Source organism: Sciurus carolinensis, chromosome 1, assembly GCF_902686445.1.
Source record: "Sciurus carolinensis chromosome 1, mSciCar1.2, whole genome shotgun sequence".
In the NCBI taxonomy this organism is placed as follows: Eukaryota; Metazoa; Chordata; class Mammalia; order Rodentia; family Sciuridae; genus Sciurus; species Sciurus carolinensis.
In genome coordinates, this window is record NC_062213.1 from 171571829 (window position 1) to 171590591 (window position 18763).

At 32.7% G+C, this 18763-nt stretch overlaps 1 protein-coding gene across 2 annotated transcripts in view; it reads left to right on the top strand.

Moving 5' to 3' along the window:
• The window catches only part of Spata6 (spermatogenesis associated 6), a 132501-nt gene that overhangs the window by 40968 nt on the left and 72770 nt on the right, over positions 1-18763 (top strand). For both annotated transcript variants that reach the window (XM_047519826.1, XM_047519833.1), the window contains exons 4-7: positions 1837-1878; positions 2842-2966; positions 11424-11504; positions 16665-16958. In XM_047519826.1, the coding sequence (XP_047375782.1) occupies positions 1837-1878; positions 2842-2966; positions 11424-11504; positions 16665-16958 (542 nt within the window). The remainder of the gene's footprint in view (positions 1-1836; positions 1879-2841; positions 2967-11423; positions 11505-16664; positions 16959-18763) is intronic.

Sequence of the window (18763 nt, forward strand, 5' to 3'; positions counted from 1 at the left end):
GGGCACCCTCCCACCACAGAGTTCCCCAAAGCATGTTTTCTCTGTCCAGGATTTCACATAGTTTGAAGCAATGATTATCAATCATTTGCCTATGACAAGGGCAAAGACTTCTAAGCTTGATACATGCCAAATTACTAATTGGAAGGTCCTATTAGGCATATTTTAAGTCCCTGTCTGCTAACTTGGTTTTCTGAATCTTTTGATGTCTTTTTATATCCTGTTATTTCTCTCTTTTTATTTTTGGATCCCAATTATCTGTTTTCCTATATATCAAGTTTTCCTTAAATCCTAGACATTATAAAAATTTCAAAAATAATTAAAGTCTTGTGTGAAGATATTCTCCTTCAGATAGGATTTATGATTATTTTAGCAGATTGGTAGGGGATGTTCACAATTCTGGATTATCTTAATTCAGACAGGATTTGTATTTCAAAATGGGGCCTTAATTCCTATTTGGCTATTTATTCTTTGTTCTTAGGGTTTATGTTTTCAGTGATCCAAACATAGTTCAGCCAGTTTAACAGTGTTCTTTATTTCTAGTTCTTTTTTCCCCCCTTCTCTTCCCAAGGCCATGAAACTCCAGTGTTTATTCATCATCCTCATGAGCTTATCAGAAGTTGTTCTCAGTTTCCATCCTCTTAACTGCTTGTCAGATACCAATAGGGAAAATAACCTCAAATGGCAGGCTCATCTGTCTGGATTTCCTTCCTACACAGAGTTTCAGACTTGTAGTTTTTTTCTGTGTCTTGTTTGGTCTCCTATGCCTTGAAGCATTTTTTTTTTTTCTTTAAACTTTCTACTTTTTCCACTTGATTTTAGAAGGAGGTTTGTTTTTGAGCTACCTAATCTCCCAGATTGCCTTGCAATATTATATTTAGGATCTTTGTGCCATTTCCTCTGCTTGGAAAAAATTACTTCCCTAGTACTAGTATATTACTTATTTCCCAGTATATAATTTACTCATGCTTTACATCAGGTGCACTTTCTCAGAGAGGCTTTCATTGCCTTCCTGACTAGAATAGGTCCTGTTATATTCTCTAATAGCACTATCTACAATGCCTTTGTTTTACTTATAATTTATAATTGTATATTCATTTGTGTTGCCATTTTATTTAATGCTTGTTTTCTCAGTGGAATTCAAGATCCTTTTTTGTGGGGAGGTACCAGGGATTGAACTCGGAGGTAGTCAACCATTGAGCCACATCCCTAGCTCTATTTTGTATTTTATTTAGAGACAGGGTGTCACTGAGTTGCTTAGTGCCTTGCTTTTTCTGAGACTGGCTTTGAACTCGAGATCTCCTGCCTCAACCTCTCCAACTGCTGGGATTACAGGAGTACACCACCAGGCCCGGTGAATTCAAGGTTCTTAAGAAGGAAGATCATGTCTATTTTTTTTTCTTATTATAGCCCCAAGTTATGACATAAAGGGAATATTTATTACCTTGTGATACATTTCTTTATAATTAAATGTATGGGTAGAACATTGAAGGACTGAGATTCTCATTGTTTGAAAATGTCAGAAAGGAAGGAGGAGATACCATTTGCATGGGTCCTCAGAAGGTAAAAAGGGCATAATTTATTTATTTTTATTTTTACAATATTATTATAAGATATTTCTGATACATTAAAAGCATAAGGAGTTTGTAATGTACCTAAATATACTTACCACTCCAATTAAGTAATAGACAATTTATATTTATAAAAATTGTATAGTCTACTAAGATGCAAACATACCTGCTGTCTATGCAGTGATTACTTTGGGTTTTAGATTAAGATAATTTGTTTTTGTTTATTATTGATTTGTTTACTGAAGGAAATTTTTCTTTAAACTCTCAGATGATACAGCAGTGTTCGAGTTGATACAGCTAGTTCCACCAGGTACTGTATGACTTATTTGGTAAAGTACTTGATATGGGAAATCATTTCAATGAAGTGTTTTTTAAAAATCTCATTTTTTCTTAATTGGTTCACTATGTATAAAATGTCAGTGGGCCAAAATAATATATAGAGAAAGATAGACATAAATGGTACTTGATCACATTGTTCTGAACTTGGATAAATATCAATAATTAGAAATGGAATGAAACCTGATAAGATTCTAGGATATTTTGTGTCAATCATATTAATTGATTATGTTTTTGAGATTTTTCTAAAATATTTTTTTTGATAGTCAATTAACCCTATTTTTGTTTATTGATTATTATTGAGAATAAAGGGGAATATATCCTTAGTTATATGGTAAACATAGATTCCTGAAGAAGTAGACCATTAAAATATAGATGCTAGTTTTATTTCTGATTCTGAGAAGAAATCTGTATAATCAAATTCTTATTTTATGTGAAAATCAGAACTGTATATTATTTAATGGTAGTAACCTGAAGAGTTTAAATGTTACATATATACCTAATTCGGGTATTCACAAATTCTATCAAATATCTCAATTATTTTTAAACATATACACAGAAAGGGAAAAGATGGAAGACAAAAATTGTAGAGATAGTAATTACATTTTAGATGTGTAAGTGTCATACCAACTTTTTATTTTCAAATAGATTTTTTTTCTAGGAACAAGTAGGTACTCACCGAGTTTACGTGAATATCCCCATTTTCTTCAAATGTGGGAGGTGCAAAGAAATACTAATATCTAGTATATTTCTGAAATTGAAAACAGGTAAAAATATTTAATATGTCTTTAATTTTTCTTTCATAGAAGATAACTATGGTCCTGGAGCAGGTATCTAATAAGACATCAGGCAATATATATATATATTATACTTGATGATTTGGTTTCTAAATAGAATATTTTGTTATAATTTGAATCATAGGATATCTTTCTTGTAGTGGGTGAAACACTGTCTACATATGATGAAAATACACGAGATTTCATGTTCCCGGGTCCAAACCAAATTTCTGGACACCATGATTCAAACCGCCAGGTTACCATGAGGAGGATTTCTGGTCTACGAGTAAGTACTAACTATTTTCTGAATCAGTTTTGATATATATGTATAATGCATTAATTTTACAAAATAAATAGAAGACTAGTAGAAGAGAGGAAAGGGAATGAGGGAGAAAAGAAAGGAGAGAAGAGGGGAAGGCAGTGCAGACAACTGAAGTGTATCCAATACATGTTGTACAGTTATGTCAAAGGGAGCACCAATATTATGTGTTGCTATAATGCACTAATAAAAATTAAAAAAGAACAAACATATAGCCTATACCATCTTAAATGTGAAGAACTAATTCAAAGTCTAATTTTGCTTAAACCTTATTTTTTTATAAAATTGTTATTTTAAACATCATGAAGTATAATAAAAATAATTTAACAAAACTTAGGCTTATATCCTTATATTTCCAAGTTTTATATTACCTTATATTCTTCTGATCTCTACTCCCCTCCCATTATCCCCATCCCTTCTGTCTCCCTTTCTTTTATTTTCCTCCCTAATAAATGATCAACAAACTTTTGAAAATATACCCAATCTCATTAGCATTCAGAGAAATCCAAATTAAAACAACCATGAGTTTATTCTTATAGCTATAAGATTGGCAAAATTAATAAATCTGATATCAGAAGTATAAAAAATTGGAAACTTTCGTGTTGTGCTATGCCCTGAATATTGAACAAATCAGAATTCAGAATTATGTAATAAAGACAAGAATTCTCATAGCATATAACCTTCTAGGTTTATATCTTAAATATATAAGAGCATTCTTAAGAATTTTCACTTGTATTGTTCATGATAGTGAAAAATGGAAATAATTAAAATGTCTATTCATAGGAATTTGGATAGATTAATTGCAAAATGTTCATGAAATGGAAATATATATATATACACATAAAATTAAAAACTGGGTTAAATCACAGCTTACCCTCCTGTCCTTTCCTATAACTTCCTTTAAGTTCTGTTGGATGATTTAAAAATATTTTTATCACTGAAAATAAGTCTACACAGAAACTGAGAGAAGAAGCATACTGTTCAAATGAGGATAAAAGAAATTGTTTGGCTTGAAATTATTTGGACTGGTATTTTTTGTACTAATTTTTTACTAGTCTGAAAAAGGAAACCTGGGTGATATATGAGCCAATACAATGAATTAAGTAATATTTTCTGTAAGTCTAGGTTTATGATATGCTTTATCCAAAGAAATGTCAACATCACCTTACTGAAAGCATAAAAGTTGATCTATGAGCAAGTCTATGAATATATGCATCCTTTGGGATATTTTCAGTGTCTGTTAGTCAGCTTCTGTACTATAACAGCTTTGAACAGTGTTTCTAAAACCATGGTGAAATCCACAAGGAAAAAATATCAGTATATTGTAAATTTATGATCTCTTCAAAGTAATTATTATACTAATATAGTAATATAAACTTAAGCATATAGACTAATAACATGGATTTATCTTTCCTCACTTAATTCAAGTTACTTTTGCATATATTTGGAAGTTGTTGTATTACTGAGGCAAAAAGTATATAAAAATTAGGACTCTAATAATGGCAATGTAAGTTTGACAGTTCTTCCTTCCACATAAAATAAACATAAAACTGAACAAATTGTTGCCAACAACTTCAAGGCACAGAAAACTAACAAGTAGGACATTTTCATGCTGGAAAAATGTTAAAGTCTTAGGTAAAAATGGCAGGAGTTTGTGGCCTTCTTGCCTGGGATACTCATATACATTGCTTGTCAGTGAGAACTATAAATTCCCTGTCTAGGGATGAGCACAAAACCCAGCAGTTTTGCTGCCAGAGGGATTGGAATCAATTTTGGTCAATGAGATTATTAGAATGGTGTTGTCAACTAAGCATGGTGAATTCAGTTGGAAGCAGATGAAGAACTCCACAGCTTTGTAGGCCACTTGCAATTCTAATTGAGGAGCACTGCACACCTTTAGGAAGTTAACAGGGAGATCCTAGAAACAAGGAACCAATAGGAGGATGGCTGTGAAACTCCAGTTGTACAGGGAGACAGTAGAACAACAAGTGTCAGCCAAGGGAAACTGGCTGTTCCTTTGAATGCATTCCCTAACCTACATACAGAAAACCAACAGGGTGAAAGCCTGTGGGTTCTTTGGATGACTACCACTTAGTTATGCATATGCAGTTAAGACTCCTAGAAAGGATATAAAAATATGAAAAGGTACATTTATAAACAGTAACATGACAGTTATAAATCCAGCCACATTAATAATTATACTTAAGTAAGAAATAAAAAATGTCCCAATCCATAGTTAATTGCCCTTCAGGCACCATGCATCCTTTTTCAGAATTCTTGTGATTCTGCACCATTGTCTGTGAGACCCAGGTTGTCCTCTGAACTCATCAGTGTGGCTAGGATTTTAATCTGGGGTCTTAAGACCACCTCTGGGATTAAATCCGGGCACTGTCATGAACTATTTTAGAAACCTTGGGCTAAGCACTGTAACATGTAGGTGTTATTGGATTCTTGGGTGGACTAAGGTAACCTTGCAAATGGTTATAGCAGAGTCTGGCACATAGAAAACTCTTAATATTAGTTATGGAGTTGATAGCTATGGATATCATGGCAATAGTGATGCAGTGGTGATGATAATCATGATATCTTTTCCCTAAACTGTACTCCATAAAAAAAGAATCTGCGATTTTCCCATTTTTAAGTTTTAACTTACCACTGTCTCTTGTATGTATTAGGTACTTAATAAATGCCTCTAAATTGAACTGAATGAATGCATTGCACTTTGTTGTAGACTTCATAGAGGATATGACATTTGAGATAGTATAATATTTCATTTTGTTTATTATTTTGGCTATGTAATGGTGACCAGTTGTTTGAAAAAACACTATTCTATATATTACTGTAAAGACATTTGGTAGATGTGACTTGTATTTATAATCAGTGGACTTTAAATAAAGGATATTACTTTTGATAATGTGGGTGGGTTTTATTCAATCAGTTGAAGATCTGCAGAGTAAAAACTGGTTTTTCTGAAGGAGGGATTCTGTCTCAAGACTATAACAAAAATAATACCTGAATTTCTACTCTGCCAGCCTGCCCTGCAAATGGCACACTGAAGATTGCATATCACCTTTTTCATCTTGTCAACCTTCCCTATAAATTTTGGATTTGCTGTCTCCCACAATTGCATGAACTAATTTCTTAAGATACATCAGTTTCTCTTCCTCTTTATCTCCCTATGAATTATACACATATATAGTCCTTATGTTAGTTAGCTTTTCATCACTGAGTTCAAAATATCTGCCAAGAAAAACTTAGAAGAGCAAATGTTTAAAGTTTATTTTGGCTCATGATTTCAGAGGTCTCAGTTCATGGTCATTAGACTCCATTGCTCTGGCCTGAGGTGAGGCAGAACATTGTGGTAGAAGGGTGTGGCTTAAGAAAGATGTTCAGTTTCTGGCAGCCAGGAAGCAGATACCCAGAGAGATGATAAACCCTTCCAGGGCTCATTGCCAGTGACCTAATTCTTCCAACTAGATGCTACCTGCCTAGGCATCAATGAATTAGTCCTCATGATCTAATCTATTCCCCAAAGCCCTGCATCTAAGCACATGAGACTTTGGGGGGACAGTCTAGATCCCAACCATAATAGTTATTTTAGTTCCATTTTTCTAGAGCTACTGATAGAACTGGCTTTGAGAGATCAGTAAAAAATAATGCTAAAATATCAATTGAGTACATTATAGTGACCAACAATCTGTGGGTAGGGTTAAAGTGATAAATCACAATCCAGGCAGTGATAATATAAGATATGGTCATTCATAGTAATACTTCAGGCAATGACAGACAGCATACACAATGTTGGCCATACCATATTACTAGGTGTGTAGTAGGTCATACCTTCCAGGTTTGTGTAAGTACACTGTTATTTTTCAGTCTATAAAATTGCCTAATGCACATTTCTGAGAATGAAGCACCATCATAGTAGCAAATGACTATGTATCCATAAAGTCTTTGTTACTCTTGTCTTCTGAAGACAGAACTAGTCCCACTCATATTAAGTCATTGAACCTGGTGACTAAGAGATATAATATGGTGGAGTAATTGGAGTGTTGGACTTTGAGACCAGCTCATTAAATGCACTGGGACCTCCTCCTTGCTGTCTTGGATCACCCACTCTGGTGGAAGCCAACTGTGGTATGCAAAGATACTCAAGCAGCTCTATGGAAAAGACAGAAGCTGAAAGGACTTTGCTAGAGTGTTTGAAAACCTGAGGGTCCTTGAAGAAACTGTCAGATAAGCATTTGCAGGAAAGTGAGGAAAATGTTATTTTAAACTAACAAAAAAAGGAATTCTTGTTTTGTAATGACAGAACATTTAACAACACATTTGTCACCTGCAATAATGTGTTATGTGTTAAAGGTATTTAATGAGATAGGTATCTTTCCAAAGAGTGTTTTATACAGACTGTTAGAAGGGTTTCCTGGTTTTCTTTTTGCTGTTTAAAGCATAATATGAGAGGAGAGAGAGAGAAGCAAAAGGAAAAGCTGTTTTAAAAAAGATGTAATTTAATATTTCCAGTGATTTCACTAACTTTCTCACTGGAAGACAATACTAAAATTAAGAAATGATTGCTGAGTAGAAATTATTTCAGGCCACTTTCAGAAAAATATGTTCTAGTAATAAATCTGAAGGTGTCATTGTTAAAATCCATAATTAAAACTCCAGAAAGATCCAGCATATTGCCTTAGAAAATCACTTAATCAAACACAGATTTTCTATTTTTTTAAAACTCCCCCTTTATTTTGGATTAACTACTGCCTATTAGAGAAAATATTTGACCTTTGACCTTCAGAGTCTGGCTTATTTCACTTAGCATGATAGTCTCCAGTTCTGTCCATTTATGATCAAATGCAGTAATGTCATTTTTTCTTTATGGCTGAGTAATACTCCATTATGTATATATACCATGTTTCCTTTATACATTCATCTGTTTAAGGACAACCTAGGTTTGTTCCATAACTTGGCTTTTGTGAATTGTGCTGCTATAAATACTGATGTGGCTGCCTCAGTGTAGTATGCTGATTTTAAATCCTTTGGATATATACCAAGGGATGGGATAGCTGCATCATATGGTGGTTTCATTCAGTGTTTTGAGAAATCTCCATACTGTTTTCCAGAGTAGTTGCACTAATTTTCAGTCCCACCCACATCCTTGCCAACATTTATTGTTATTTGCATTATTAATAATTGCCATTTTGGAATGAGATGAAATCTCAATGCAGTTTTAATTAGCATTTCCCTATTCTAGAATATTAAACTTTTAAAAATATATTTGTTGACTGTTTGTATTTCTTTTGAGAAGTATCTGTTTAGTTTTTTTGCCCACTTATTTATTGGGCTATTTGATTTTTTGGTGTTAAGTTTTTTGAGTTCTTTGTATATTCTGGATATTAATGCCCTAGCTGAGGTGGGGGGAAAAACAGAAGAAAGACCAGTGGAGTAGATGAAAGGGAATGAAAGGGAGGGAGGTGACTGGGGGATAAGGACAGCACAATGTAATGAATCTGACCTGACTTTCCTATGTACTTATGTGAATGTACCACAGTGAATCTCACCATCATGTATATCCACAAGATACTAATTAAAAAAAAAATAAAAACAACTATAAGCACGTGGCAGAAAAATCAGTAAAGGGAAGGGAATAAGGAGAGGGAAAAGGGAGGGACTAGGACTGAATTAAAACAAATTATATTCCATGATTTTATAGTGTGTCAAAATGAATACTAATGTTTTATGTAACTAAAAAGAACCATCAGGAAAACAGATTTTCTAAGATGCTTGAGAGCTTTGTCTCCCAGCAGCCTCAGAAGGAGTCCAACATAGAAGGGTATGGCATTTAAAGCACTGAACTCCAGTAACATTCACATGATTGCTTTAAAATGAAAATGTAAAAAATATGAGCATTGTGTTGTCAGAAACACCACTAGTTTGACCTGAAATGAAGAGAGACATTACAAGATGTAAAGGCTTTTGTAACCTCAGTATTCTGTTGACTGAACCCAAGCTCAGAACACTATGTAACTTCAGTATATTGCCTGTTTCAAATTAATTATGATTCAGAGAATGGAAGGGGCAAGAATATCATGCCAAGTACCATGGATATTTCTGAGCAGGATTAAGTCGTAGGATTAAGTCCTAATCAAGGAACTTCCAAAATTTCTGACTGGATTTCAGAATTGTTATGGACTAGTGATCCCTTTTTACCTTGTTTTCTTCCTTTTTGAACAAGAATATCTAGAGTGATTGTCTTGTGCTTGCTGCACTTGTGTGCATTGGATATTTGTGTTGTAGTTAACTTTTCTCTTTAGTTCATAAGTCTTCTGATTGTGAAGAACTATATTTTAGAAGTTGTCCTAAAATACCTATACCAGGATATGATTTATGAATTTCAAGTTGACATTGTAATATGATAAGAAATCCTTCTGTCCACATTTTTTTTTTTTTGTTAGGCCATGAATGAATGTATTTTGTGGCTAGAGGACAAACTGGTGATTTTAAATCTGTGCATATATATTTTTTTTAATACTGGGGCACTTTATGACTAAACAACATCCCCAGTCCTTTTTACTTACTTATTTTTTAATTTTGAGACAGGGTCTCACTAAATTTTTAGGATCTTGCTAAATTGCTGAGGCTGACCTCAAACTTGAGATTCTCCAGCTTCAACTTCTGGAGTCACTGGGATTACACGTTTGCACCACCATGCCTCACAAACTTGTGCACAATTTTTTGATAACTCCTCCACTAAAAAGGTAGCCAGCTCCTCTGTCCTTGAGTATGAACTGTACTTAGTGAATCTAAAGAGTAAAATGTGGTGGAAGTGACAGTGTTTGCCTTCTGAGACGGTAACATTATGGCTTCTTGGGGAAACCAGTCACTGTCTCATAAGGATGCTCAGCAGTACTGTAGAGACATATATGATGAAAAGGTGAATCTTGCCAAAAAACTTCAAGGATCTGAAGCTTCTACCCAGTAGCCATGTGAACAAACCTTCTTGGGAAGTCAATTCTCAAGCACCAAACCTTCAGAAACTGCACCTCCAATGACATCCTAACTGCAATTTCAGAAGAGATTTTCAGTGAGAGACACATCCCAAAACAATCTGCCACATTCCTGGCCCTTAGAAAATCTGTGAGATAATAAGTATTTACTGAAGTTTTATACTGCCAAGTTTTGGAGTAATGTATAGTAAAAGATAACTTACAAGCTGGTGGAGTACATATTATTAATAAAAGATGTTTGCAGAAAACAATACTCTTAATTTGTAGGCAACTCATATTTACCTTTTCTGTTATAGGTTATCCAAACTTTAACCTTGGTTTGTCACAGGTGTGATTTATATAGTCAAAAGGTAGAAACCATGGTAAATGACTTCTCTTCCACTATATTAGAGTGAAACTGCTCTGGGCACAGATGTTGTTCTTTAATGTTTGATTGCATACATAATGTGTGCTTCCAAATATTTTCTCAGGTAATTGTGACTATTCCTTTGTCTCCACTTTCCTTAGAACTGTGTTCAAGCTGATGATTGAAGTGTAGTTAGTAATAGAAGCCAAATTCTATAGAATGAATTCTATGTCAGCTATATTATAAGAAAAAAGGTTGGAAGAATTGGTAGAGTTTTATCTCTTATTTTCAAAACCTGCATACCCAGGAGCTGTGATTTTTTTATAGCTTTTTAAAGACTAGTCAGAGTCTTTCATTCATTAATTCATTAATTCATTCATTCTGTGATACAGGCTATTGAACCTGGGAGCACTCTACCACTGAGCTTTATCCCTAGCCCCTTTTATTTTTTATTTTGAGACAGGGTATTGTTAAGTTACCCAGGCTTATCTTGAACTTACCATTCTCCTGCCTTAGCCTTCTGAGTCCAAAGTATTTGTATTTTTAAAGTTTTAAATGACAAATATTGTATGTATTTATGTTGTATAGTATGATGTTTGATACATGTATACATAATTTATACATTTTTTTGTTTATTAGATTTTTAGAGTAGTTTTCTTCAGTTTATTTTAATTTTATTAGTGTGTTATAATTATACATTAGTTCAATTTCTTGATTATATAGTTTAACATGTCTTAAAATTAAAAAGAGCCAAAATCCATTATGTGTAATCATATTTTTACCTTAATATAATTTACAAATCTTAAAATATTTCGACAGGGAAATACTTGAAATTGGTAAAAACATCTTAATTATTCCATAAGAAATATAATCACTTGGAACTAAATCATCATGGATGAAACATTTTCTAGCTAAAATTTAGCATTTCTTGTGTCATTTTGATCTTTAATAAGAAGTTCAAACTAACAAAGTGCTGGACTTGACAAGTAGTTGTTACTTTAGGCCATGTTCTCATCACTAGCAATTATCTCTTTTTAAATGGAAAGTCTAACAGAATCCTCTTTTCCCTCCCAGGGAATTGCTCCAAAGCTGGAATTTTCTACAACTTCAGTGATTACTGAATGTCTGATAAGTTCAAGGAAGTGCCGCACTCAGGTTAAAATTATTTTTTAAGTATTGAATAATTCATTTGTTCATATTTATGGCTATTTAGCATGCTTTATCCCACTTTTTGGCTGCAGTTCTTTTCACTTTCTTTTTTAATCTTTAGTTTAAAACAATTACCTAAAGTATTTAACAGTTTGGTTGCATCTTATTAAATGTGAGAATGAAAAGCTTGGTTTATAGAGGGTGCCATGATGTCTTTGCCTTCTCTGATTTCACTTAATGGCTTTTTTTTTTTTTTTTTTTTTTTAATGCAAGGTTCAGACTGCCAGAAAGATGTTGGATAAAGATGTCCTATAGAATATTAGATTGGAGACTTCTTATGCCTTTTATATGAAGTTCCAAGGATACCTTTTAGCAAGTGTGACAGAAGCTCTCACACTGGGATATGGGTGTTCAGTGCAGGTGGTTTTTTGAATGTCTTGTTCCCTAAGGGACTGTTACTCAGTTTGGTGGCCATACTGGTGCTTCAAGGAATGAATTCTTAGACATTCTAGCCTAAATACCTTCTGTTTGTGAAAACTGCCTTTGATAAGCTAAAATATCCATTCTGGTCTAACTTCTGACTGAGTCAGAGGGTGGTCTGGTGAGGGACATACCACCTGTATCTAGGCAACCACTTGTGCTTGCATTATGACTAGGTAACAATGACATATCTGTGATGAAAGACCAGTAATACATAAAGCCCAGAGGATTCAGCAAGTTAGGACTGGGCTATCATGGAGGAGTAGGATGTTCATTTACTGTAGTACAAGTTTTTGAGTCAAGTTTGCTGAGAATGGTAACTGTCATCTAAGCCAAGAAAGGTAAAATATACTTATAGAATTGTTATTATTTAATTTTTTGAGAGTGGGGTCTCATCATGTTGCTTAGGCTTATCTCAGACTCCTGGACTCAAGCAATCTTCACACCTTACCCTCTAAAGTAGCTGGGACTACAAGTGTGTATTTCCACACTGGGCTTCAGTTATAGATTTATTTTGTTTAGTAAGATATTTAGTATTTCAGAGTCACACTATAGTTACTTATCTCTTACATGCAAGCTGAAATATATGTTAGATACCTAAAAATGTTTGCCAATAGCAGAGATGTTTTACTGACTTTTTTTTGAGATATGCACACACACACACACACACATATATATATGCTTTAGAAATAGATCTCTGAGTTTGAGTTCTTCATAAAACTGCTCTAAAGATTAAGTTAGGGAATATATATAATTTTGTCTGGCATATAACATATCATATATATATATATTTTTTTTTTTTTTGTTTACTTGATTTTTTATTTGTTTTGTTGCTGGGTATTGAACCCAAGGGCACTTTACCCCCCAGTCCTTATAATTTTTTTGTTTTGAGACAGGGCCTTTCTAAATTGCTGAGGTTCTCCATCTAATAGATGGGTAGGAAAGCCTTTTTTATTTTTTTAACATTTTGTTTGAAGTGTATTATCCACACAGAAAAGTATAGACATTTTAAGTATATAGCTTGCTCACTGGAAGAGCCCTTTCTAAATGTGAAGCTCACACCCATTAGTAGTTTCTTTCCACCAAATAGCTCACATTTTTCATTGAAAATTATTGGCAATCTTCCTTTTTTTGACTTGAAATTTCAATGTTTGGATTTTTGTTGTACAAATATGTGAGAGAATAGACTTCAGTATAAGACATTGTTTAAGAAAATATGCTTTAGGTCTATAGATGTAACTCAAGGGTAGAGCATGAAAATATGCTTCAGAAATAGATATTCTGAGTTTCAATTCTTCATAAAACTTCCCTAAAGATTAAGTTAGGGAATATATGCAATGTTCCTGGCATATAACATATCATTAATGAAGTTTGTGACTGTTGCTAAAGCTACTTAAGGAAGATATAGAAGGCAGTAATTGAAATATAAAGCAGAGAATGCTGTACAGTAGTCACAATAGAGTGTTCATTGTTACATTAAAATTCTGATGCTAATAGTCCTCAATCTTAAGATTTAAGAAGGTGATAATAAAGTAACTTCTTTTCCCAAGTGAGTATTAGTTACAGTTAACATTTTAATGGCCCTAAAGTAGGATTTTTAGTTTCAAGGATAAGACTAACACAAATTACATTGACTTTTGGTAGAAATGAAATAAACTTTATAAAATTATGTAGGTATACAGACACTTAAAATGATCTTTATTCCTTTTGCAATTATGTTCAAATTGAATGTTTTGTCACCAATTTAATGGACCAAAAGTTAAGCATATTGTGAATTTTTTCTTGGTTAAGAGTAGTTTTCTCTTCAGTTATTTTTTTTTTTTTTACATACTGCAAAGTGAAAATTTATTAAATTTGTTATGATAATTAGATAATTATTTAATAATTAAATAGTTATAATTAAATAAATGTAGTATCCTTATTAACATGTTGGGTTGGGGTTGTGGCTCAATGGCAGAGTGCTTGCCTAGCATGTGTGAAGGAACTGGGTTCAGTTCTCAGCACCGCATATAAATAGATAAAATTATATTAAAACTTATATTAAAAAAGGAAAACATTATTAGCTCGTTAATCTGTTATTTCATGCAAGTTTTTGCAGTGTGGCAAGTCTCACTAACTTAGTGGCTTAATATAGTGATTGTTTTTCATGGTTCTTTGGATCTGATCTGCTGGGAAATTTTTTTGTCTCTATTGTTTGGGTAGGGCTGAATGACCTAGGATGACTTTACTCACATGTCTGGCAATTGGCAGATATTTGGGTTGAGGCAGGGCTTTCATTTCTGGTAATGAGCTTGATTTCAGCTGAGGTCATTATGACTCTTACCATCTAACTCATTCATGTAAAGGCAGGAAGGTTCACAGGAGTAAGAGTGGACAACCACTCTTCATGTCTCCCCTTATACCAAATGTGCTAGTGACCCTTCCGGCCAAAGGAAGATACATGACCAAACAAGGACATCATAGGAGGAAGAGCTATCTTAGGTGTAGATATAGGAAGAGAAATAAGTCAGTCATTTTGTAAAGAGTATAGCACTAATTTTAATTTTATTAGGCATGAACAGAGTGCATTCAGGAAGGAGTAGGGTTAGATGGCATGCATTTTTGGTAGATACTATGTAGTTTAAAACTTCCTCTAGTAGTTTGCAGTATTAAAAAACTTTAATGAAGAAAGAAGATATGGTTAGTTATTGAAGATTTGGTATAATCAAAGTTGAGTAAGAAGGAGCTTTAAGCATTGCTAACAGGTATAATTATGAGGTCAGCTGGATCTGGATACTAAAAATGTATAAAGCTCCACGGGAAAGAGGTCTAGGTACTGAGGAGGTTAGGAGGGCTAGACCAAGTGAAAGAAGTAGGTTGAGGAAAAGAGCTTTAGGTGAGCAAGAGATTTTCACACTGGGGGATGCTTTGGGTCTGTATATTGATGAAATCCAGGATGCCATAGAAGATAAAGCAGAGAAACAGGAAATCTAATTCCATTATCTTCCAAAGATTATTGAGTGAATGTTTTAGTAAATCTCAAAGATTCTTTCTACTGCTAGAATTCCTTTCTTCTGAGTCAAGGTGATGTCATAGAGGTAGATGAAGGTACAGAGAAAAATTCTGAATATTCAAGGGTACTGAACAAAATGGGAGAAGGTCAAAGAATTTTCAAGAACTATAGAAGAAAGAAATATGAAACCATTCAATGCAGCTGGTCTATATGAAATTCATAACACTTATTTTTCTAATTAGAAGAGTATATTTTCCTTCCAGTATGCTATTTTATTTTTTTAGTTAAACATTTAAAAAATAATTTTATTTATTTATTTGTTCGTTTATTTATTTAATTTTGGTGCTGGGAATTGAACTAGGGGCACTCAACAACTGAACTACACTCCAGCCCTTTTTATTTAGAGACAGAGTCTTGTTCAGTTGCTTAGGGCCTCACTAAGTAATCATCCTGATGATTACTGATGATCCAGGGTGATTGAACTTGTAATCATCCTGTCTCAGCCTCCTGAGTTGCTGGGATCATAGGCGTGCTGTACCACACTTGGCCGTATTATCTGCTTTAGAAAGTTTATCCTTCTCCCTTCTATTCACATTAGTATTTTATTTACTTAGACACTCTTAGCAAATATGGAGGGCAATTGAGGAAGTACAGAAGGAGGTAGGATTTCTGGTTTTTACAAGTGATTAAAGTTAGGAAAACATTTGAAGATTCTCAGTTGTTCATTTTTTCTTATTAAAAAGCTTCTTGTAACAGTAGATAATGCATGAAGCAATCTGGCATTACTTATAATCCAACTATTAAGTCATTTATAAAGACAGAATCTTTTAAAATAAAATGTTTTTCTAATAACACAACAAAATTGTGTTGTCCACACTAGTCTCAAATTCCTGAGTTCACTATAGGCACTTGCCACCAAGCCCGACTACTGAAGTTTGCTTTATAACTTCAAAAAAAACTGACAGCTTCCCAGTTTACAACAAGACAAACTGCTAGTTATTAAAGTTTATGATATGTTTTTATATATTTTTTACTTTTATCAAAATATAGAACTATAATTAAAATGGTATGGTTACCTGTCATTATCTGTAAAATTATAGCTTGGAAGGAATCTTAAAATCTTCTTTATCTTATATAACCAAAATAATACATTCCATTAAAATAGGTATAAAATTGTTCTTCAGATTCATGTTGTGCATACTTATATGATTATAGGAGAATGAATGAAACATATTTTTCCAGTTTTATTCATAACAATTTCATAATCAACTAATTGGATATGTATACTTTTAGCATTATTAAACATAGTTTTCCTAAATTGTGTAGCCAGTATATTTGAATAGTTAAATATAAATGATACCCAATGTTTGCACTAGTATTTTAGCATACTGAACAACTATTTTCTGGCTTTCTTTCTTGAATTTTTAAAATGATGAAATATTGGGCTTTAATTTTCATAAAGTTCTTCTTAGAATTAAGAAGGAAGTTTGATCAACTACTATATATGAAGAGTTATGTTTGACAATACTGACTTGACATCTCTCCAGGATTAGCACAAATAGGAAGGACTAATGATCCAGTTGACTTTGATAGATTTTTTTGGGTCTTAGTTAAATTACTTTAAAAGTTTTTCTACCTGTAGAATTTAAAAAAAATATCTTCTGTCCAATTTAAATTTTATGTTTTGTTTTTAGGATAAATTTATTTACCATTCGGCTCCAGTTGAAAAATCACACGGCAGACTGCAAAATAGAACATCAAGATCACAGAAGAAAAAATCAAAGTCACCTGAGAGAAATAAATATTGCATAAACGCAAAAAGCTACGAACAGCCTACAATTTCTTCAAAATCACACTCTCCATCTCCCTACACAAAAAGACGCATGTGTGAGCTATCTGAAGACACCAGGCGGCGGCTGGCCCATTTAAATCTGGGGCCCTATGAATTCAAAAAAGAAACAGATAAACCTCCATTTGTGATTAGACATGTATGTGCTCTCTCAAACATTTCCATTTGAAACTGATCAAATCTGTTGTGCCACTAAAATGTTTTTCTAAAATGTCTTTCATGAAAGTTTCTAGTTTATATTAATAATTCTTTCCTGAACTATTACAGCAATCTAAAATGTAAAATTAATATAAAAGAACATGCTTTTTTCAGTCTTTAAACCTGACAGAGATCAAGCTCCATTATGAATGCCATGTTAAATCCTCTAAGTTCCCACTTCCTTCCTTCTTATACTATAGTGGATGGTTTAATAACTCTACAAATTGAACTTGGTTGTCATTGACATTAACACCAAAATGGCAGAGTATGATTTTAAAAGAGAACCAAATATTCTTTAAGAAAAGGAAGACCTGCACCTACTCTGACTTTTTAAAAATTTTGTAATGGAAAAGTAGGTGTCCTTTGAAATTATGTCCTTTAAGAAAGCTTTGTATAATGAATCTTTGAAGCAAATCAGTGTTTGATGGGGATGCATAGGAAGGCCTATAAAAGTAAAGAGAATTAACTTAAGGGCAGGATATACTAATCTTTCTCTACAGAAGCCTGCTTTTCATATGGCTGAAGTTTAGAACCTTGTGCCTATGTAATAATCAAATGACTTTGGTTAAATTTAAGGATATAAATTGGAATATTCAGTGAGGGACTATCAGAATCTTCATAGATTCCTGAATTTTTATAAAGTATTTTTATCTTAAAAGCAGTTCTTTACCAAAAGCTTTCAAATTAATAAAAAATACTAATTAATACATTAATATATATAATTCTAAACCTAAAGATTTTTCTATAAAAGCAAAACATCATTTTGGATAGGTAGAAAATATTTTAAAGTCTCTATTTTTTCTAAATTCTAAAATGAGTTAATCCAATGTATAAATGTATGCCTTTGGTGACCTAATAACTTTTAGAGCATTCACCATCTGAAAGTTCAGATTTTTCTTTATTATACCTTTTAAATGTGCCTTAAGCAACATTTTATTCCATCTTTATATTTCAACTATCAATTCTTTATTCTTTTAAACCAAAGTAATAGATTTTTAAATATAAAGATAAAATTTTTATTATAAAAGGTAATATTAAGGTTATTATGATTATATTTGTCTGATCTTTATAAATTTTGAGTATATGTTCTGGTCACATTTTTTATTATCATTTGAAAAATAATCCAATTTTTTTTTTTTTTTGCAATTTACTATGATAGTGTTTTTCTGTACGTTTGGTGGCAATTTTAGAATGACTTTAATTTTATGTCTGTCCACAATTATAAATTAATTTTAAAGAATGTGTTATATTCTAATATGAATAAATAACAGCATCTTAAAGTACCTGTACAAAGGTAAACAAGTTTATGGGGATTAAACATAAAAAAAATAAGAGAAATGTCTGCTCATAAAATGTTTATTTTATAATTACTATTCATGGCAGTGTTAAAAATGGAATTCTAATATGGTTTGGTATAGACTTCGAAATTTTTATTTAAATGGTTTTTCCCTCAAATTTTCTATGAACCAGAAATACATTCTTCTAAGGCTACATTTAGACAATTGCTTACATTATTAAATAGAAAACTGGATTTTTCCAAATGTGTGTATTAACAAGAGTTACTTTTGCTTCTTTGACCATTCATTGTTTAAAAAACACTAGCAAATTGGTAACCAAACTTTAGCTTGACATATGCATGTGTAAAATGTTAACACTTTTAGGAAAGACTAATAGTTCGTGGTATGAAAAACAGGCTTAGAAGAAGCTGATTTAAGCAATCAATTAGCTGCTTCCAACCAACTGTCA